The sequence below is a fragment of the Bison bison genome, unplaced genomic scaffold (genome assembly GCF_000754665.1).
Source record: "Bison bison bison isolate TAMUID 2011002044 unplaced genomic scaffold, Bison_UMD1.0 scf7180017864386, whole genome shotgun sequence".
Classification (NCBI taxonomy): Eukaryota; Metazoa; Chordata; class Mammalia; order Artiodactyla; family Bovidae; genus Bison; species Bison bison.
In genome coordinates this window covers 1,679,241-1,702,668 of record NW_011494958.1, presented here as the reverse complement: position 1 = coordinate 1,702,668, position 23,428 = coordinate 1,679,241, and the positions used below count along the sequence as shown (strand labels likewise).

The 23,428-nt window shown below is 35.5% G+C and overlaps 2 protein-coding genes across 2 annotated transcripts in view; one reads left to right on the top strand and one right to left on the bottom strand.

Moving 5' to 3' along the window:
- The window catches only part of ZDHHC2 (zinc finger, DHHC-type containing 2), a 36,249-nt gene extending 31,732 nt beyond the window's left edge, over nucleotides 1–4,517 (top strand). Inside the window, exon 13 of the mRNA XM_010858375.1 lies at nucleotides 2,071–4,517. The gene's annotated coding sequence lies outside the window, so the exon portion shown is untranslated. The remainder of the gene's footprint in view (nucleotides 1–2,070) is intronic.
- Nucleotides 4,518–8,852: 4,335 nt separating this feature from the next.
- CNOT7 (CCR4-NOT transcription complex, subunit 7) lies at nucleotides 8,853–23,422 on the bottom strand. Its single transcript, XM_010858374.1, has 6 exons — nucleotides 21,987–23,422; nucleotides 19,992–20,185; nucleotides 16,281–16,442; nucleotides 14,622–14,766; nucleotides 12,198–12,308; nucleotides 8,853–10,468 (listed from the first exon to the last, which is right to left on the bottom strand). The coding sequence occupies exons 1-6, from the start codon at nucleotides 22,101–22,103 to the stop codon at nucleotides 10,340–10,342; spliced, it is 858 nt and encodes a 285-aa protein (XP_010856676.1). The 5' UTR covers nucleotides 22,104–23,422; the 3' UTR covers nucleotides 8,853–10,339.
- Between the last annotated feature and the right edge of the window lie 6 nt (nucleotides 23,423–23,428).

Here is a 23,428-nt window from a genome sequence, read left to right as displayed (position 1 = left end):
AGAACTGAACTTGTGGTTGCCAAGATGAGGTAGGGAAGGACTGGGCGTTTGGGATTAACAGATGCAAACTATTATATATAGGATGGATAAACAACAACATCCTACTGTATAGAACAGAGAACTATATTCAATATCCTTGATAAACCATAATTGAAGATATGAAAAAGAATGTATGTATATACACACACACACATATAACTGAATCACTTTGCTGTATAGCAAAAATTAATACATTTATAAGTCAAATTTTAAAAAATATGAAGCATTGAACATTGAAATTATCAAGATAACTGTCTACTTACAGAATTGTGACCTAGCGAGAGTAGCACCTTAAACAGTCATTTGTGTCAAAGTACTTCATGGATCTCTGGTTTTCACTTTGCTCGGTTTCAGTTTTGATGAATAGCCAGGCAGTTCTGGGTGCCAGTGGGCCAGCGTTTTTGGTTTTGGATGACTCTGCATGATGGTACTGTAGATCTGTTTGATTGTAACTATGGTTAGTGTCATGTGCTCGGTTGTGTCTGACTGTTTGCAATCCCATGGACTGTAGCCCGCCAAGCTCCTCTGTCCATGAAATTTCCCAGGCAAGAATTCTGGAGAGGGTTGCCATTTCCTTCTCCAGGGGATCTTCCCAACCCAGGGATCAAACCCTTGTCTCCTGTGTCTGCTGCACTGCAGGTGGGTTCTTTACCCACTGGCCAGTGGGGAACCTCTAAGTATGTAGGAAAGTGAAATTGTAACATTCTTAGTTGGGGTAATTAGCAAAGAGACAGTGTGATTTCTGGAAATAATTCTTAAAATATAACTATGATTATACAATGAATCATTAATACCACAAACAAAGCATTTTACAAAACATAGTTCCGTAAAGCAGACAAAGTTTCATGGGATTCTTTTTTACAGTATGTTGAAGTAGCTATAATTGCCATTGATTGTGAGGTCATCTGGTTAAATATTTTATGAGCTTTACCATAGTAATGTCACTTTGTGTGTAAATCAGGTAGATTTCCAAGTATTTTGACAAGATCAGTGTTGGGTTTGTTCATCATTATGCTCAACTCTTTGCAGGACTAGAGACATAGTGGTTTCTAAATAATCGGTAATTGGGTGATAAAATAGCATCATTGAAATTTAAAATCTCACAGAAACTTGATTTTATTACATTTGGATATATAACAGTAATGGTCACAAAACCCAACTGCAATATGAATCAGCTGTATTGATGTAAAAGAAAACAAATGATTTTTTGATGTAATGTTTTTCATCGTGTTGGCATAACCAGTGCCAGTAAAATGTGTCTTTAAAAAAAAAGAAGAACTTTCCTAAGGTAGCTGATTATCCAAATAGTTTTTTAAAGTTTTTCCTGCTTTACACCTCAGACTTGCAGTTCTTTTAATACACATTTATACTGAATGATAATGTGATATTTAACTGTATTACTAAATGTTATTTTTGTAGTCTCTTTTTGAACTATATTAGTAAATAACCTGTGGCCTTTTTGTAAAATGTTTCTTTGTTTCAGCATAGTTTCCAAATAGTCAAAATGTGCCTAAATCCATAATAATGCTAAAGTATAGATTAAACAGCCTGCCCAACTTTCTTCCCTCTTATACAATAAGAAGTTTAAAATGCTGTGCTCCTGTGCATATGAAATTTCAAAATTATTTTCCTAAATCCTCTAACAACTCACTTGAACTCCTACTGGCCTCAAAACTAAGAACATAGAGCCCTGTAGCTCAGACTGGGGCCCCAAACCAGAAGTATTGACAGCACCTGCAGCTTAACAGAAATGCAGAGTTGTGGATCTTACCCTAGACTTCCTGAGTCAGCATCTGCATTCCCTGCATTATAACAGGGTCCTCTGGTCTTGTGAATATATTATAGGTTAAGAAGAATTCATGTAAAGGTCTATCTATATTCAAGAACACATCTAATGAGCCTTCTAGTATAGAAAACTTTTAGTTTTGAATGAGAGATGTTATTGCAACAAACAATGAATGAGTTGGTTAATTTTTTGTTTGTGTTTTTAGAGCTAACACAAGAGTTTGACGTTTCCTCTTTCCTCCTAAGGTAATGAATGCTGTCGATGGATAGAAGAGGCTTCCCCCAGGAAGGCACCTCTAGCCAGCTGTTCCCATCCCCTTTGGCTGGGTGTGCAGAACGTGAATTGAGTAGTTCTCTCAGCATTTGCTTTTAAAACATAACACATTTTTACTCCAGTATACAGATTGTTTCAACTAACACAAATTCTTCTTAAATATTAAAAGTAGTTATGGTTTATGAATCAAGGACAAAGATACCTATCATAAAAACTTGGAATAAATTCATGGGCCAGTTTTCACCCAGCTATTTGGGTAGCACAATGTATCACATAAGAAGCCCACTGATCCTCTGATTTTCTGATTCAGAAAATTGAGACTATTAAGATACTGAGATTAAAAAATGTCACATCGCATTATAATGATAAGCTTTATTCATAAAACCTGTTAGTTACCTACGAGAGTGTGGAGGTAGCAGATGAGACTTGTTTACTCTCTCCGATAAGAATCCAGCCTCAGACTGTGTGAACTATAAAAACTATGAATTCATTACAAATTTCAAGTGGCCTGAAGTTGAAGATGACCATCCTTTTTTTTTTCTTGCTAGACTTTATTTCTAGCCTTTTTTGCCTGCTGGAAAAGAAGTATGATAATTGAAGCTTGAGCTCAACTGGCTAGAAAATCTTTGTCAGATTTAATACATTTCTATTACATCAGCAATATATTTTTCATCTCTTTTAATTATCTGAAAATGGGTGAAACTCTGTAATAACAATTATGAAGATTGGTTTATGATACTCTTTTTGGGGTTTGGCTTTTAAGTCTCTTTTTAGGTTATTTCTTCTATTGAACATAGCAGACATAATGATTTTTTGTTAAGAATTCTGATGGGGCAATAGATTAATCCTCCATTGATATCTTTATTATTTCTTTGTCCTCTCATCAGAAGTATGACAGTTAAACTACATAAATACCTATTAAGATTAAATTATGCAAATCATCAAGCAAAAATCATATACTTTTGGTAATTTAGTTCAATATGAACTAAATGGTATGCTGTTTGGAAACTGAGTTTAAGAGAAACTAAAGTGGTGTGTTTGTTGATGCCAAAATGTTCCGCTTCAGTAAATATACTAAGAAGCTCTTGTGCCTTGTATGCACTGTTTAAGTCTTATTTTATTCTTTTTTAATTTGGTGAAGTGCAAGTTTTGTAAATGTTAGCAATTAGATTACGCTGTATACATTTTTTGGTACTGATTTTGAGGATTTAAAGCAGATTACCTTTTAAGACTACACAGCTAAGGAACTGGTATTTAATCAAAGAGACAGTGGTATTAACTTTTCAAAATCTGAATTAGACAAATTCAGCACAAAGTAGACTGGAAGACAAGAAGATAATGGAGTAACATATCCTTGGAATTCACTCATCCTTGCTAGAAGTATGATGTTTTATATTTAGTGACTTTATGAAAGAACCAGTCCATTTTATAAATCATTTGAGTGCAGTTCTTTGAGCAATAGGATGGTGGTCTTTTTCAGATTTTCTTTAAAGTGAAAGATTTTGATGACAATCTACTTAAAGAAAACTCAGAAGATATGACGCATTCTTACTTTTATCTTAAAGCATTTGGTCATCATTTTCCATTACCTGAAGTGCCAGAAGTCTTAAGGGCAAGAGCATCATATAATGTATCAAGAATTATATGCAGCCAGATTTTTTTCAAAGCACAGTACTAGAGCTGTTTTTATAGACAGGATTCTGTTAGGCATCCCCTCCTGTCAAACTAGAAACTAGAGGGGGAAGTGGTATTTTAATTCTTTACCTTGCTAGAGTACTTTTAATCCCCGCTTTAGCTTTTTCATGTAATTATTGAAATACATAAGTCAATACACATTAGAATCAGATATGGAAACATTTTTTAAAATAAAGTCTTTCTCATTAAGTTGTAAAGTTTCCCTTTTTGGTTTCATACATTGACTAATTTTTAAAGGGTTTTTTGTTTTGTTTTTAATTCTGTGGGATTATAATTTTTGGAGATGACGACATATCTCATTAGATATGTAGTATACATTTTACCTGAGTGAACAGAGCATCAAATAGACCTACGTTTTGTATATATTTATAAAATTGTACCTTAAAAACACTTTCAACACTTTACTTTAAAAAACTTAATTGCTTAGCTCAAATTTGAAGACACTTGAAGTATAAGTCCTGAGAGTCCATTAAATTATTTTGATTTTTCCTGTTTTTAGAGATTATATCATATAGGCATCAATATTTAAGAATTTTTTCATTTAAAAATATTGTACAAATGCTTCATAGACATTAACTAGTTGCCATTGTGCGGTGAAAGGTTTGTTCTTTCAAAGGTAAAGAGAAACTGCATCTAAATACAATGATGAGACATTCAAGTAAGTGCTTATCTATGAATTCCCTCCTGTTATATCATAATAAAGTCTGGTTGATCATCTTTGATAGCTGTCTATATGAAATTGCCTTTGCACTGACAATCTAAATTGTTTTAAAGATACACTTTTCCTAATTGTCTACCAGAGATACTTGTAGGCGAAATTCATGTCAACAGCCTGGTTACAACATAGGTCTTTTGAGAAGAGGCGGATAACAAGATGAGGTGATTACTCATTAGTTGTTAAAGGAGTCTGAGGACAATTAGAAAGAAACTATGATATTCGAGTACACTGTACTCAAAAGATAGCTGTTGGAAATACGGCATGTTTGACAAAAGCGGTCTTCACTAAGAAAATCATAAGGTCTTATAACACATTCATAAAAAATTAAGCTAGGAATCATGTGATGTATGCTTCAAGAAAACCTGTGAGAAAGCTGTTACTCCATTTATGTTATCTCCTAGCAAGTTTTCCCTATTTTGAAATAGTACACATAATCATGCTGGGCCAACTCTGAAGTTACACTGTATATATTATGGTACACAATTACTGTCACATATTTACTTGTAAAACTCTGAATTTAAGAAAAAAAAAAAAACCCACATATACCAAACTTGTAAAAGTTAAAACGCAAATCCACTTACACAGTAAACCGAAATGAAGGCATCCTTGAGTATGACCATCCCACCTGTCTCCACAGACCACAGATCCTGATCTGCTTACATTTTGGTTGAAGTGGTAACATTTCAACAATGGATTTTCACTAGTAACATGTATCTGTAGTGGAGATAGAGATATTCCGCATCTATCTTTCTGTGGAAAACTGCTCTAAGTAATCCCAAATATTTTAACAGCATGCACTCCTTTTCCACCTACTTGGCCAAGGTGGCGCGACTGGTAAAGAACCCACCCACCAATGCAGGAGACAGATCCCTGGGTGGGAAAGATCCCCTGGAGAAGGAAATGGCAACCCACTCCAGTATTCTTGCCCGGAGAGTCCTGTGGACAGAGGAGCCTGTTGGGCTGCCCCTCTGGTGGGGTTGCAAAGAGTCAGACACAACTGAAGCGACTGAGCATAGCATGGCCAGTTTAGAAGCACTTTCTCTTACTTGTGGAAGCGGATTGTGTTACATACCTTAAGTGTTCCTCTTTTACAGAGATACCACTGGAATTTTTTTACTTTGTCTTGGTAACAATTAACAGATTCTAATTTTTATTAAAACTTTAGCAATTTGATCATGTCACTTATTAAAAGCATTATGTTCTAACATTAGCGAAAATCTTGATCTTAAAATCCAACAGTCTTTTCCTTTATTAGATTTAGAACTTACTACCAAAAAATCTTTGCTACAGAACACAGGCAACTGTTACACTTTGTTAATGGTCCAAACCCTGCACTTTGCTCTTGTCTTTGCCAGAATGGATGTTATTCTTTTACAGTAGTGTCCTGATTTGTATCAAGTGGACAGCACTGAAGGGATGAGTTGGAGTAGTTTGAACTCAAGTTTGAAAGGAACTCCTGTGGATGATACACAGCTATCTCCCTGTGTATCTACCCTGATCTTCAGTGTAGCAGGAGGCTCTGAAATAGGATCTTCCAAAAAAAAAAAAAGAAGGGATGTAAGTAAAGAGGATTCTTGTCCATAAGGGATGTAAGTAAAGAGGATTCTTGTCCATAATGCAGTCTAGGTTACTAAGAGCTCATTCTGTGACACCCTTTAATTGTTCTTTACCAACAAAAAGTTCAAATCAAAGTCTGGCCAATGCCAATAAAAACAATTTAAATCACTTGCAACCCTCTCACCACAGGAGAGTTGACAGCAAAAACAAAACCGGTGACAATGCCAAAACATAGACCTTTGATATTCTTGTCATAGCCAATACTCAGTATTTCTGTAGTTTACATTTGGGGGAGAAGAGCAATGTGCTATATATATATAATTTTTTTTTCTTATTTCTAAGTACCAGTTAAACCAAAAGGGGCCTTTGATAAGTGACTTTAAACTCTTTTATGCTAAAACAGCTCCTCATTGCTCACAAAGGACAGTATTATTTTATGGTTCATGAAAACTGATTTGTGTTGCATCTTCCAGGGAAGGTTTAACAATGTAAGGAGTTCAAGCCTGACCTGAACTTAATAGTTATTGTTTGGCAGGCAAAGCTGCTTAATCAATTTAAGAAAAAAGAAAACGTGCCATAGAGTTCTGCTGATGTTGAATTAAAAGAACTGATACCACAGAAAGCTTCAGCTTATTCAGCTGAAACTAAGATTATTTTCAGAATTTAGATTTCATGTCTTTTTCTGTCAGTATGTATAGCCCCTGAAGCCTAGTATCAAAAGTATCTTAAATGACCTAACCAAACATTGTGTGAAAGCTGAATATTTTAAAAATGCAAACATGTTTTAAAATCATTTTAAAATTGATTACACACTAATCTTAGTGTAACATGCAAACATGTTTTAAAGTTCTTTAAAAAATATTACTTAGGCAAGAAGGAGAGGATATGAGCGAGCCCTGGAACAGCTAGAATCAAAAGGACAGTCTGTATACATATGTATATTTCAGGTATGGTCTTTTGGTTTGTTTATGCTTTTGCTACATGGTCTTTGCAGGGGTTTAAGACACCAGCTATTAATAAATACTGTTCTTGTCAGAAGAAAAAAGAGGTGTATGACATAAGTGAAACGGGCCCCCACCAAACACCTTACGTTGTCACAAGTGTTTAGATTTGATCAACTAAACTTTTTCTTGCTCCATGCTTCTTTTACCACCATCAGTTATACCATTCCACTTCAGTTTGTACCGACTTAGTGATCTCTCTACTTGTGTAAAATATTACCTGTAGTTATTCCAGACTCTTAATAGAATTAAAACGAATTCTTTGGTTACTTGAAACTTAGCACAGATTTCTCAAAAGTGAAGAACAGCTGGGCAGTACTGATAACATCTGACTCATTATGAAAAACACTCAACATCATGTCTTGTTTGCCATAGATAACTGCTGACAGCGTGTCCCACTCTTCAAGGAACTGTTCTCATCAGAAAGCTGTCAGTCTTTTCTCTGGATGTATTTCTTTGGGCTACCGCACTCAGACATGATATATAACTCACCATCAGTAAACGGCTTTGCTTAGCCAACAAGTGGGTCACTTGTAAACATACTTTGGTTGCAGCTTTATTTTTGTGAAGAAAATTCTGCTGTTATAAGATACGCCATTTTAAAAGTTTTAATTCTAATTCTCCTGTTTCTCTCCCATGAGTTGGGAATATTGTGATGAATGTTTAGTCTGGTTATGTCAACATATGTTGTACTTTTTTTTTTTTAAGGCAGTTACAGTGTCACAGTTGACTGTAATCTGATAATATAATCCACACTCCAATGTGCCTTAAAAGCACACCATTCAAAGTGCACTTTTCTTGTTTTGACACAGTGGGTATAAATTGGTAACCTAAAAAAATAATAAAATGTGTGGTACGGAGATTCACATGGCATAACAATTGCTGTCGGGTCATCATCTCTGTCACTGACTTGTAGCTCACCAGGCGAAAATGTGAAATGTTAAGAATGCCCTCGGCAGTTTCTGTAACAGCCACTCAACTTTCCCTCTTAAGTGGAAAGATGGCCACAGACAGCACATAAATGATGAATGTGGATACAATCCAATAACCTTTATTTATGGACGCTAAACTTTGAATTTCATATAATTTTCACACATCAAGAAATATTCTTTTTTTCCCCAACCGTTAAAAACTATAAAATCCATTCTCATGTCACTGGCCAGACAAAAACAGGCAGCAGGCTGGTTTTGGTTGATGGGCCGTAATTTGCTGACTCTTGCTCTAGTAGATTTAACAGAATATGGTGAGTCCAGAATTAATGCCTTAGGAACACTAAAAAATGATCAAGCAAATATCTTTGATCCAAAAGCTATATTTAGTGAGGATTATATAGCTCTTCTTTTAGAAGTTATAAAATATATTAATTCTTGAAACCAAAATGGATACAAACTACACGGCTATTCAAAAGGCAATCTTTGTAATTATTTTTTTTAAGGAAGTGAAGATCAAAAGAAAAAGAAATCAATTAGATACCTGCTGTATTGACTTTAAAAGGAAGCCACAGTAAGTTAGATCAAATGCATTTACTTTTGTCTTTCAGAATAAATGCATCCCTGGAAAGGGGAGTCGGAAGTCAAGTCTTAACATTTGGTAGAGGTATGCATAAAAAAAACAAGTGAACACTGTTGTCGTGAAGAAGGCTCAGGTTGATTTTTTTCAATTAAGACATTAAAAATCATGTAGTAAATGAAATTACTGAGTTCTGTTCAGTTGCCGATATTTAAAAACAAAAACCCACAATATCCCAAATATTTCTAAAACAAAATTACCAGTCACCAACATATATAAGAAAACATTTCTGAAGCCTTTATTTACAAAAGCTTTAAAAACAAATAATCCCTCTGTTTCGCAAATGTTTAAAAAGGACCACCCAGTTACAGCATTGAAGTATCATGAATAAACAACATACAAGGGAAACAAACGAATGTGGCTAACATTTGGAGATTTGCTAATATTACCGAGTGAAGTGCAGATGACACACATCATAACTTGTAGTCCGTCATTTCAGGGCAGTTAATTATTATCAAAATGCCTTCCTACGCATGCTCTGGTCTGGTCACATATTCCACATGGCTAAATATTTCACAGTCTCTTTTGTCAATATATATAAAATAGATTGCAAAGATATACACAAAAAAATAAACAAGCATTACACTCCTCAGGTAGTTTTATTAGCTATACTGTATATAGCTAATAAATATATAATTTTATATTATGTTGTTTTGCACCAAATTTCTCCATTATTTATCTTTGTAGCAACTATGAAAGCTCAAATTTTTTGTAATTTAATTTGGTACAAAATATACCTAAAGACTTGGCAATCTTTAGATTTGAATGAAACTGATTTGTGGAATCAACAAATCAAGAGCATTGTAAATATGGCTCTAAAATTTTTTAAAATAGGGTAAACAGAGATGGAATAAAAAGAAGCAGATAAGGGAAGTGTGCTATCATAAAATAACTGCAGCTTCAACATCTTGGGTACCAGTTTCCCGGCAGACATTAAATGTCCAATCACAAAGGATTTTTCCTGAAGGGTGTAAAGCTGGTTTGAAAAACACTTCAGTCACAGAGCAGCCTACACACATGCCAATTAGAAACGGACAGACACTAGATGTGCTTGGAAGATTAACTACTATGCACAGAAACAGCAGTTACTAAGCTCCTCAGTAGTTTTTTGTCGTTTCTTTTTTGTAGTCCTGCTGATTCAACCATTTGCACAGTGCATGTGCTATATTCCATGGGTCAAAAACAAGTAAATATGGTAAAAGTTGGCAGATGGTCGTTTTTCCAGCAAAGAGCAAGGAAAACCAAAACTGCTGATAAAACAGAGGATTTGAGACAGAATCACTCTCTAAAGTGCAAAATTGATGGTCCACAATCTCAAATAGCTAAAACTCCTGCAGAATGGAAGGGAGACATGAAACAGGGAAATAAATTACAGTCAGTGCTAGTTAATTTAGGAACGGGAAAAAACAAACCAAGCTCAAGTAGCTGAAGTTTATCAAAGTATTCAATACCATGTAGCTTTCCCCACTCACACACGCCTACTAACAAGTGTATTTAAGGCCGGATTGAACCTGAATACTTTTCTATTTATTAAGATCTGAGATAGGAATGGTAGATACTTAGTGCTGAAAGGCAGAAAAATAAGCTATGAAGAAAAAAAAAAAGTAATGTCTACTGTTCAAGGGATTCAACCAGAGATAAAACCTATATACAAGCATGTGTGTATCTCAAATAAAATAAAAATAAGAGAACTATTTCATGTCATGACTGCTTGCTGGCTTCCTCTTCATATGCATTCCCTGTGCCATTCTGTACATAGGATGAACCAGAACCAAGGCCATACAAATGACCACAATATTTGGCATCATCAATATGATCTTCAAAGAACATCTAAAAAGGAATTTTGGAAGGAAAAAAAAAAAAAGATAATTTTAACCAAAAGGTATGACTGGTAATTTATTATTTCATCAATGTAAGTACTGACTATTCCTTAACTATGACAGCTCTTATCTATGGTGCTCCTCTGAAGCCACACATTTAAATTAAACATATAAGACTGATGTTCTTAAGAAGTACAGAGTTCAAAAGAAATCAAAGAAAAAGACTACCAAAAACTATATAAACACAATGCCTTTCCTATTAACACTCAGACCACTTTATGAGAATTTGTAAAATGGAAAAATGGCAGGCATTTTTAGTCCTTTAATTTAATAATACTTAATCATGAGAATGAATAAAAATAGCCAATAATGGGTTGGGGAAGGGGCTAAGGTTTATAAGTAGCCTTAAGTCTATGTGAAAGGCCAAGACTTTTGGCTAAACACAAACCCCAAACATGTCTGGACAGCAAAATCTGAACATTCACATTAGGTTATTATCCTTAATAAAGCCAAGAAAAATAAAGATAACAAATTAATAGCAGAGAATCCACCGTTAACCAAACCATCAAGGCGTATTTTTAAACGCAAAGCTGAGAACGCAAAAGGTTGTCTTGTAATTCTCTAATGGAGCACTATGAAGACGTACAAAATATTTACTCGTCAGGAACACAGTCCAAATCACTTCTGAATCAATACCACTCGGCAAAATAGCTATATGCTTCCTATTACACGTATTATTAATATATTTCTACTAAAAGTTCTAAATTCCCAGAATTATCCTCAGTCATTTCTTTAATGTCTAAGAGGATATCCTCTAATGAATTCTACAGTATTTTGCAAAAAGGAAAACGTTTTTGTAAGCAAAAATGTCCACTGTTTTCTTTTCGCATAACTGGCTTTCTTTTCTTTCCATTTATCTATTAAGTACACCTATGCCCATCACTTAACCTAAGAGTAGACTTGGATTCATTAAATTTCACTTTTCTGTAACTGACTTCTTTATACTTGAAGAACTTCTGCCTTTTGCCTCTTAAGGAATGTCTGCCCAACATGATTTTTGACTTACCTACTATTTCAGATTTATTTAACCTCTTTAGAATTCAAAACCTTTTTGTAAGAATCTACTAAACAGCCTGAGTCCTACTCTGTAAATCCTCAAAGTACTGAAGTACAGCAACAGTTTAATACCTAAAAAAAGACAGTGCCAGGGAAAACTTAATTATATGGATTCCTTGAGAAGGAAATGGCAACCCACTCCAGTATTCTTGCCTGGAGAATCCCATGGGTGGAGGAGCCTGGTGGGCTACAGTCCATGGGGTCGCAAAGAGTCGGACATGACTGAGCGACTTCCCTTGACTTGACAGAAGCAACGCTAATGTGATTAACAGGAAGTACTCTGGAGTTCCCCTATTAATGTATATAACCTTGGATAAACGCTACTGGCCTCTAGCCTCGGCTTCCTCATCTAAGAAATAACATGGTTGGACCTACATAATTTCTAAGGTAGTTTAAGTTTCGTATTCTACTAAGAACTTATTTTCTTCTTTTCCTTCTGAACTGCATTTCAAGATGACTCATTTTTGATTACTTTCATTCAAGTGTGGTGGATATGACTTATATGGCAACTGTAATTATATCTTCACTTAGTATGTACTTATTGCCCCTGAAACTTTTGCCATTGTATTTTAATGTTCTCAACCTAACAACCAACTGAGAAAAAGGCACTGATGTCTTCATACTTCTCTCATTTTGAAAAAGGCCATTCCTGTGAGCAGTGAGTCAGATCCTGCCTGATGCTGCGGTCCTATCCGTTCCAGCTCTAACTGTTCAGCAACTTCCTGTAAACCACCCTACAAGAAAGAAAAATTGCTTGTCAAAAGAAAAACACTGCAACATCTGGATTCAAAAATTACATAACATAGACAATGATCAAAACAGCAATGAGTTTCAATAAAGATGGACCTTATGAAGATCAGCAGAAAATAAGAGAATGTGAATCACTGATGCATTTGTTGAATGTGGGAGATGTTTATAATTCAATAGAAAATGAGATCTTAATTGGGGAAATTTATCTTCATCATACCCTTTAAGGCATGTGATGGCAAGTAATTTCCCTCAAGACATGGGGGCACCAGATCATATACAAGGTAACACAGGCTAATGTTTACTGAGTACACTCACAGGCCATCTCTCCATCCATCAATTCTTATAAAATGGACTGTAGGCAGGTACTTTATAAATTTTCTTAAGCTTCATATAAAAAGTTTCATCTAAATATCTCTGAACAGCTCATTTAAATAATGTGCACAAAACAAAGCTGTTATGACTAATCAATCTTTGACTACAGTTTTTGTTAGATAAAAAGAAAAAGAGTATGTTGTTATAAGAATATAACCCTTTAGAAGGGTCTGCTAAACACCCACCTGTGTAAATACTGCTAGGATTAGAAAGGAAAGATAATGAGATTGAAAGAAAGGAAGGGAAAGAATAGAGAAGGAAAGAGGGAAGGAGAATAAAGAGGGGAAAATGGGAGAAGAGAAAGCAAAGAAACAAACATCAGGACCAACGACAAAACTCACACAAATAAATTTCTCTCTAAACTGCTAAGGCCTCTACCAGCAAACTAGTCCTTTTCTACATCACAGCTTGAAACAGTGCTTTGCACAGCAGTTGCTTCAGGGCTAAAAACAGCACAAGGATTAGGTATCATTAGCAGCTGCTCAGGAGAGCAACAGAGTAGTCATTCAGTATGGTTGACTATACGTCAGAAAGTACCTTTGTCATCAACCTAAATTTTAACACTTCCAGTTACTCAGGGCATATTCAGAATGTCTAATATGCTCAGAAAATTTTCAACAGCATACACATAATGAATAATAATTTGGTGCTCTGTTCGCCAAAACTGTCACTATTCAGACATGTCAAATTTAAAAAGAGTATTTCCACAGCCAGATAAAAATATTTAGGCCTTGGATTCTCAGCATGCAATACTTTCAGGGGATATCCTGTCTAGAGACATGAGGACAGCCTACTGTAAGTTCACCTGAGTCACAGTAGAAGTCTATTCAAATTGCACAGAATTCTGCTTTTCTTTGGTGCTACAAACATGAAGTAGTATTTCTTAAAAACTTCCCAGATTGTATACTATATCCTATAATGAGGTAAGGGAACTTCAGCCCAAAGACTGTTTCTCAGGATTTTCAGTTCATCTGTCAAAAGCAAAGCTTCCTTAAGTCAATTCCTAAATTATTTCTTCCTACATAAAACTCTTTAAGGTTTCACCATCTCCTAAAAGTATGACTCCTTGCACTTCTAAAAAGCCGAGGAGGAGAAAACTTGATCAGCCTTGATGTAGGTTCTATGAAGCAACAACTTTATGTAAATGTTTTTCTTGAGTTACAGCTTAAGCACTAACACATTGTAAAAATAAAACCACTATGTTCTTTAGGAGTCTGTACCCCTAGCAGTGAATTCACTCTAAAATTAAGAGCACTTTTCCTGATAAAGACACTTTCTTTTTGAAAGAATTAATGCTTAGAAGTAACAAATCATTACACACATGGTAATAAGCATCAGAATGTAAGCTGCTGTTTAGATAGGATCTACCCAATTACCAGCACTTACTACTAACAAGATGATGTCCATGGGTTGGTAGTGAGGAGGGAAAAAAAAAAAGAAAAAAAATCCCTTTATAGGAACATGACCCTATGACTAGACCTGAGAATATAACCTCCAAGATAAGCTGAAGGGGAAACTCTTTTTGCTACATGACTGACTCTAGCTATACACTGATGGTCCTGAGACTTCCTCCTACATGTGTTGATTATGTGTTGGGAGACAGGGAGAACTTGCATTTCTGTGTCAGACTCAGATTCTGTGCTAGTTCATATTCAACGTGGCAAAAGAATGATAAGAATATGATCTTTGGTTTGAATCTTGCTAAAGCTTATTCTGCAAATATATAATGAAGCTTTGAATAAGGATTTCTTATAAACTATTTTTATGCAAAAAAGGAATCAGATGACAATGTATAATCAGATAATGTGCATTTAATATAAAACTTAAAAATAAGGTTTAAATCAACATCTAACCTAGCATCTTTTAAGTCAGTTACCCACTCTGAATAGCGTGTTGATTACAAATAAAACCATTTAAAGACTTACTTTGAGATTTTTGCAGCTCTTCATGAGGTACTTCACATCATAAATGACAGGAAAAAACAATCGAAGGATCTCAAAGAAGTCAAGTTCTTCTTCAGGCAAGTTAGAGTTGGTCAGGATTTTGATTAAGTAGCCAAAGTCATAACCACTATGAAAGGGTTAAAGAATACAGAAGAGGGACCATAAAAACCACAGAAGTGAAAAAAACATTTTTTTTCAATACAACTTTTAAGTGAGTCACACCGTAAACGGGAGAGGAAAAAAGAAATGAACCGGAAAAAAATGCACAAAAGAAGAGAGAAAATAAATACATTTACAGTTATAATGAGGAAATGCCATCATTCACAGACAGTGATAAGTATCATCAATCAGGAATATTAATATACAAATCTCTACAACTATCCTAGGGCTGTAGTCACTGAACTACTATTTAGCAGATCCTTCAATAGAGAACTCTCTAAAATCAAACTGTCCACAGCAGATGTCTCAAAAAATAAAGATGAAAGGAGACTTGGCAAAAATGTCAAAGATAGCAAAAAACTGGCAATCAGAAGACAAAAATAATGCCTATCTTCCCATCATTTATATAATACAATCATACATTTCAAAAACCCAAACAGTAAATACCCTACCAAAGTATTTTCACTTAAGTAATTTTATAAAGAAATACTCTCTTCCCTCAAAATTTTGTTCCTGTCTCAATCCCTCAGAGATACTAGTGGGAATGTTGTACATGAGAGAAGTGAAGCTAGTGAAGCTGAGAACTACTATCTAGAGAACAAACAGCCAGTTCCTACATTCTCAAATCAAGATCCTGTCCCTACTATCTGGCTTTTTCACAGCTTTATCCCTCCCTGCACTCCATCCCACAGTCACACCCCTTCTCTTCCCTATCAATCTTTCCTTAAGACCTCGCACACGATGCCTTCCCCCAAGAGCCCTGATCCCACAGATTTCACAGACAAGTTGTTTTCTGTACCACCATTTAAAGCACATGCACTGTTTTCTCCACTTCTTTAAAGGGCAGGTGTCACATCTTGAATTTTTTTTTCCCTTATGACACATAGTTGGGACTTAAATATTTGAAGAGAAAGGCTATTTAACATATCTTTTAAAGTGAGAGTACATATAAAATTTCTATTCAGTGTTTAGAGTTTTACTTCTTACTTTAAAAAGAGGGTAAAAAAAGCTTTAACATTGGAAACCGTAAGGAATATCAAGATATAAACAATAAAATCAGAGATTGTAGCCTATTTTGTAACTTAATTCCTAGAATCTTATCAAACTGCTTGACACACAGTAGATAATAACTTTTTTTGATGAATAAATTTTTCATTCTAAGGCTTAGCAATGTTAACTCTATTTATTAAATAAATAAACCTATGTAATAACACAGATGCCAAATGGCACTGCTGGACTTAAACCAAGGTCTGTTTTTTCAGCCTACACTCTTTCCACTATGCAGTGCTGTCTCCCTTAGACTGAAATGGACCCCACATCATTAAATGAACCTTTAAGGAGACCAACATTAGCCTGCTGAGCTATATGGCAGCCAATTCTCTGCTGAACTAAGCCCGAAATGCTGACACCATGACCCAAGTCAAGTGTGACGCAGCTAGAAAATGGTGTAACACAAATACCATTTGCAATGTAATCTTTTACCTATGAAATGATAACCATTTGACCCCTTCACAGAGGACTACTCCTGATGTCATAAGAAGTTCTGCAAAGTACTGGGTCTCAATTCCTTCCTCCTCATGTTTTTTAAACTGGATACCAGATGTTGTGAGCAGCTCTATAGAGTCTTGGGCATACATGTCCTCCCTGGCAGGAGAAAAAGAAAGACAACATTCAAAAGTGCCGTATTTCAAACTGTTTCTCCCACTGACATCTGCAACTACAGTGCCAGAAATATCGAGAGAGAATGGGCCTGAGTCCATTTGTTCCAACATTTCATATATATGGAAGGTAAATGTGACTGAAATACAAAGGTCAACCTAATTTTAGAAGAATGTTCATATAGCAAATTATCATTTGAAACAGTCCAATGGTGAGACTTTAATCTTTACTATCCATCTCATTAGCCTTTCACAAATTAAGTAAATTTAACTGGGTTCAAAAAAAAAAAAACAGGGTCTTCTACTCACCGTAGCTACCACCACAGAGTAACAGACATGTTCTTATCCGGGCTTTCAGTCTCAGCAGCCATTTTAATGCTGCCAAACAGAGCTGCAGCCACAGGGGTGAAGCCTGTGTCTGTCTCCCAGGCTCTCAGCAGAGAGAAGGCAAAGAGATTGAAGGGAAAACTCCTGCTGTGCCTGCGTTAAACCACACTCTATTAGAAGGAGGAGTTGCTTCCTCTCACTACCGATGAGCCTCTCAAACAGTTCCAATCAGCAGGAAGCTGTTTAAAATGAAAGACTCTGCTGGAGCAGCATTACTTTCTCCTTCTAACAGCTTTACTCCTAGAAGATTACTTTTCAAAATCAAGACAGGAAATCTAAATATAAGCCAATCTTTCAAGATTTTACTTAAGCCAAAAAGAAAACCATCTTTAATATCTATAAGCACAAGCATGCAGGTATCCAAAATACTATATTAAATCACTTTTTTGATTTACAAACAAAATGAAGGTATGTTTCCAAGAATGGAAAGTATTTCATGCAGTGCCCACTGGATGTTTCTATTTACTTTGAAAATTGTGAGAATACTGATTTCTACCACTTAGCAAAAGAAAGTTCTATAAAAGCTTTAATAAAACTAAGGCAAAAGGAATATTGCCTTTGAAAAGTAATAAAACTAGCAAATGAAGTATTTAAAAATAGGAATTGCAACAATTAATCTTAAGTCAAAATTCCCTGGAAAATTATGCCAAAAAACTCTTTTGAAAGGATATCTGAATAAACCCAATTCAAGTTTTTTCAATTACACAACAGATATTACTGTCCTTGTTATACAAAAACATGTACTTTAAACAAGCAGAATCTCACTCATCATGCCCAGATGCTCACTAAGAGACATTCTCTAGCAACTATAACCAACCAAAGGCATAAGAGACTCCTTCTCCAGGCTCACATTTTCTGGGCCATATGCTCACTTTACTTTTATGATCTCTCTCTTAATCATAATTTAAGCTTGAAGAGGGCAATGATTTTTGTCTGTTTTGTTCAATGGTATATTACCAGGGAGTACTGCACTATTTAAATCAGTATTTCCCAAACGCCCAATGATAATAATCACTCACATTAACTTGTCAACAATATGGATTCACAAGTGCCACACCTGGACATACTGGATCACCATCTCCAGGAGTACTCTGGTGTTTTATGATCAAATATCATATTCTACTTTAATTTTCATGTATGTATCAAGTCTAAATTCACTTTAGAGCAAATTCCCAAACACTGACCAGTACCTAACAGTTCTAATTCTTGGATTTCAGCAATAGAAAGCAGGCAGAAGAGTTATAATGACCATGACCAACTTTCCTCAACATTATGTCCCTGGGACCTAGCACCACTGCTGACACATTCATTCTAGGAACTCAATAAAAGTCAATTTTCATCTTTCTTCAAAATATCCAAGATTCATGGTGTTCTTTCTTCACATTAGGTAGAACTGGTTTTACAACTGACCCTTTCTATTTAAATAATATTCTTCACTACATCCTTAAAGGTCTCTCAAGATATTAACATTAGGATGAATGGCAGCAATCAACTACAGCATGAGTTTTTCTGTATGAGAAAAAATGTACGAGAAGAAAAATGTCTTTCAAAAAATGCAGTAACAAAGCAGTTGTTATAAGAACAAAGATGTTTCTAGAAAGGAAAAATGTCTATTTTACCAAAACTGAGACCCTGATAGGTCACCTCCTACTCACATACTGAGATCATAGCACTACCTTAGTACAGAACAATGTTCTGATGATCAGCTTGGGAAAAAAGTAACACAGAGCAAATGAAATGGTAGAGAACCGATTTTAAAAAGGGTTACCTTTCGGGAAAAAGATAAAAGGGAATTTTCAGAATTAAAGGACTTATACAGGTTATGATCAGTTTAAATAGAGATAAGTACCTTTCACCCTTGACAAAGTTGTGGAGAGTATATTATTAAATCCAAAAGAGTGAAAACAGAGTCAGGCTAAACATAATGCAATTAGAAGCCATACTATTACACCATTGACAACACTATCCTCTAAGCTCATCAGCCCTGCTTGTCTTTAGATCTTATATATGCTAAGGATCACACTACAGAGAACAGAGGTCCTTAAACGGCACTACCATCAACTGGGGCTTCTCTAGTGGCTCAGATGATAAAGAATTCACTTGAAATGTAGGAAACCTGGGTTTGATCCCTGGATCAGGAAGACACCCCTGGAGAAGCAAATGGCTACCCACTCCAGTATTCTTGCCTAGAGACTCTCACAGATAGAGGAGCCTGGTGGGCTACAGTCCGTGGGGTCACAATGAGTTGAACAAGACTGAAGGGACTGACCACCACCACCACTACCACCATTAATTGTCCTACAGCTTCATTTACTATTTTGCAAATTGGATGTAAGATCATATGAAACAAGCAGAGACTGTCAAACAGAAGGATACTGCAGTATAGTAACATACTCAAAATGTATTCAGCATTTCCCCATCTTACAGTTTGTAAACAATCTGTCCTCACCCCAAAACACTGGAAACTTCCCTAAGCTATCAAGACTACTCTTACCAATTATACAGAAGTACTGTAAGTAAAGAAACTGGGTTGTGACCCAGGACTTGAGTTAGAATTCAGATTCCAAATTGTTTCCTAAAAGAAACACCAGGCTCAAGGATACTAATACTTCTCCCATGTGTAACCTGTAAGTGGTTCTGTGGGCTGGGCTGACCCAATAACTGATTTGAAAGGAAAATGCACCCAAGTTTCTAGGAATGATCTTATTATCACCTCTGATGAGCCTTCTATTCACACAATGGACTATGACCATAATAAGAATCTCTTCATGAGAAGGATAACTTTTACAACAAAGACATATATATTTCAAATTGCACACAAAGTTTGAAAGCAAAATTAATGTTGTAAAGTTATCTTTTTTCTATCAAAAAATATTTTCAAAACCCAGTTTTCCAAATTTCAAAATAGTGGCAGTTATGCTTTTAAAATAACAGCTCTAAAACTCAAAGTATCTGAATTTAAGTCTTCTTTATCCTGATTTTTTTTTTGTCCCATAATAAAAAGAAGAAACATAAAGTTTTGAAATTTTAGGTTTTAAATATTTCCAGGGTAGCAATACCAAATTTCATTTGTTGTACTTGATGGAAATTAATGTCTAAAATTAAACTAAAAAAAAACAAGTTTGGGTTAAATTTATTTCCTACTTACGTCAAATTAAATTTAAAGTTAAACTGCCAAGTTGAAGTTCCTGGTGGGTATTCTCCTTGCTCATTCATAAATGTCAGTCCTAGCTGAATTATCTTCAACAAGTCTACATTACACCGCAACAGTTGGTACTGATAGTCAGCATTGCTCCTGAATTCTCCAATGGGTCTTGCAACCACGCCTGGAAACTCGGTGTCCTGTAAAATAGTTTTAAGGGTCATTACTTACTAAACGGTCGAAACCACAATCCAAAAATTCCTAGAATAATTAATTTTGAGTACACATTGTTGGGGTGATATTCTACACAATTCATGTTCAATTACAATGTACCTTTTAACTAGAAGAGTATTACTTTTTAAAACGATAAAACCACAAACTTAATGACTTCATCTTACTTTAAATATCAGTAAAAATTACCATGTATAATGTACACATAATAAATGCAACTAAGTACTCTATTCCCGAGGAAGGAGGAAGAAGAAAATTACAAATTCATGTTTTTCAACAAGTATGTGAAACTATGCTAGCAGTACTGTAATATTAAAACCAATGAAGACGGTTAAAAAGACTAGAAAATGTACCATACTTTTTAATTGCTTTTCTGAAGTAAGCATTTAGATAAATACCAAAACCCTCCTACTTTCTTGGCCTAAAACAATACTCTCTACACTCCAGAGAAAGCACACGCTTAAAGACTGCATGCCACCACTCAGTCCTGTAGAATGCTATCACATGTCTAAAGTCGTCACTGCTTTCATTTGAGAAATAAATGATCACTATGAATTTCTACTGGAAAAAATAACTTCATTCTAATTATGGATAAGAAAATACATCTATTAAATAGGACATTATCTGTGTACATTCAAATATTCATATTTTAACCAACCAACCTGCCCCTCCCAAAAGAAGCATATTTATTTATTTGTATTAAATGTGCTAAGAAAATAAACATGTCATTTTAGTAGTAAAATTCAAATTAAGAAACTAAGAACAAAACCTAAATTTCAATTTTTATGAAGAAGGAGAGAAAGGGAAACTTTTCTAAATTCAGTCAAACTCAACAACCACTTTATTGGATGCTACGTATCATGCTAAGTGTTGGGGGGAGAAAGGATGATTAAGATACTAAGCTCTTTCTTCTCGAAGCTAATATCTAGAATACAGTAGAGAAGTCAAAACAGACAGTGCCCAAGAACCAAAAAAACTAGTTAATTGAACAGACAGGCTAGGCAGAGTGAACAGTATATGCAAAACTAGAAATGATTAACAACAACACAGTGTGTTCACGGAACTCCACTGGTAATTAAAAAACAAACAAAAAACTACAGATCAACAATGCTTCATTGGGAGATCTGAATTTTTTTGTTTGAGAAAGACATCTAGGAGCTCCATCTGGTATTAGTATCAGGCCTTAGTGTTGCTAGGAGCAGACCTGGCATTCACAGCTAGGTCCCAATGGGTCTTCTGCTGAATATAAACAATTAAACACCGTAATATCAGACAAGGCCAGTCTGTAATCATAACTGAACATATGCAAAAACACACACATTGTCCAAACCATAAACATGATCAAACCTCCTTCTATCTTAAATAATGAGTGACTGTTGCTTCTTTACAGCTTTAGCCTCACTCTAGTTTTCTCTCATTCTAGTTGAGACTCATTAAGATATCCTATCGTGGAATTACCCCAGCTTGAGCCCCACTTCTTCACTCCCTAAAACCACTGCCACACACCCCAATTCCTAGAAGGTCTTTCCAACACTAGCTTATGCAAATAACCCCATGGTACTAAGAATGCATTTTCCCTCAATGCAATGAGTAAGAAACCCAACTTGTCACATTTCTGGTGTGTTCTTGGTGGTCTTCAGTTGGGAGGTCATTGACAAAATTATTTTCATTAAATACCTAGAAAAAAAATCAACCAGAAGGGTTGAATTCAAGATGTTTTAAAATCCTCTTTCATAAAAGGCATTTTAAAGATTTTGCTCATAGGCATACCATAGCAACGTAATTATATTTTCGGATAACTTGACGAATTTTCTTCATCTCTTCATCCAGGTTGCAAGCCCAAACTTCACAAATTCTTTGGCTATGATCTACAGTTGCTGCTGGCATAGTGAGGGCACAAGGAGTTTAGCTGCCAAGCATCAAAATGTTATACTTGATTGAAGATTTGTTCTGTAAATACTTTATCCTTTATTTATGTACCTGCAAAATAAGAATCAGTTATACCAGGAATCTGAATCACAGAATGAGGTGATAGAAACCTAAGAGATATTTATTTGAGGTCTTTGATTTATGAGAAAATCAAAGTTTAGGACGTGACTTGTCTAAAGTCACACCGCTAATCAGTAGGAGGAAAAGGTAATGTTAGGTAAAAACTGTTTTCTGCATACACACTAATCATTTTTAAAAACTTCCCATTAATTAAAAATTTCTCTGAATTCAACTCACTCTCTGAATAAAACCTTATAAAGATATCCCTTTTCAGGTAAACATGAAAAGTCACATACTGATACACGTGACAAGATCAGATGCTACTAGGGCAAAGGTAGTATTAGTACTTGCTTTTATTCCTAATTGAACATTCAAAGTCTGATTTAACTACAAAATTTACCAGAATTTATTTAGGTCAGATGAGAGGGGCCAAAAGTAAATAATTTTTTTCTTTTAAAAAGTTCTTTCTGAGCAATAAATAGCCACAGAAACTGTTTCAATGTCTGTAACTGCTGATGGGAAAAAGAAGGGAAGCGACAGTCTCTGCATTTCAAACTCTTTCTAATTTCCTAAAAATCCGAGCATTTTCCTTGGTTACCAAACACACATGTCACGTTTCTGGTTCTTACAAACACACGTTTCATGGTAACAGTACAGACCAACATTTTGGTTCTGAAGCGGGGAAATTCCAGATCCTCTTTCGCTTTTCACACAAGTTTGAAAAAACCACAACAGACAAGTGTAAAAGGGAGCTGTGACCTCTTCTTATAACTCTACAGTCACAAATGTAACCTCGAGTGCTCTAAGAACAGAAACCGAAGATCGAAGGGCTACTCCCTTTATAACCCACTTCACTCGGTTACACACACACAGACACACACACACACACACAAAATTTGGAAAGGCCCTGTCGTTGAACATTGCTTTCCTCCACCTCGCTCTCTACTACACTTCCAGAAGACCTGAAGAGGCACCAGAGGCCTTCTCGTTACTGGAGGTAGCCAACTCCGAACAGCGGGTTCCCAACGAAACGCGAGGACAGTACAGACAGATTCAAGTCACAGATAACTCTCTTCCCTGGCAGAGAGCCAGCGCGAAGGCTGCTGATAACCACTGACTGGAACCCGATTGAATCCCAAGCCCCGCCGCGAGAAGAACTGCGAGGAGCTGACGGTCTAGGCCACCGCCCTCCACTCCCAATTTCCGTCCCGCACCACTGAAGC

Bases quoted from the DNA above. Each gene is read 5' to 3' on its own strand.
- CNOT7 (XM_010858374.1), bottom strand. From the start codon at position 22,103: ATGCCAGCAGCAACTGTAGATCATAGCCAAAGAATTTGTGAAGTTTGG. The intron at 16,443-19,991 runs GTAAGTAGGAAA...TTCTCCTGCCAG, and splicing joins AACTTTAAATTTAATTTGAC to GGAGGACATGTATGCCCAAG. The intron at 14,767-16,280 runs GTAAAAGATTAC...ACCCTTTCATAG, and splicing joins AAATGGTTATCATTTCATAG to TGGTTATGACTTTGGCTACT.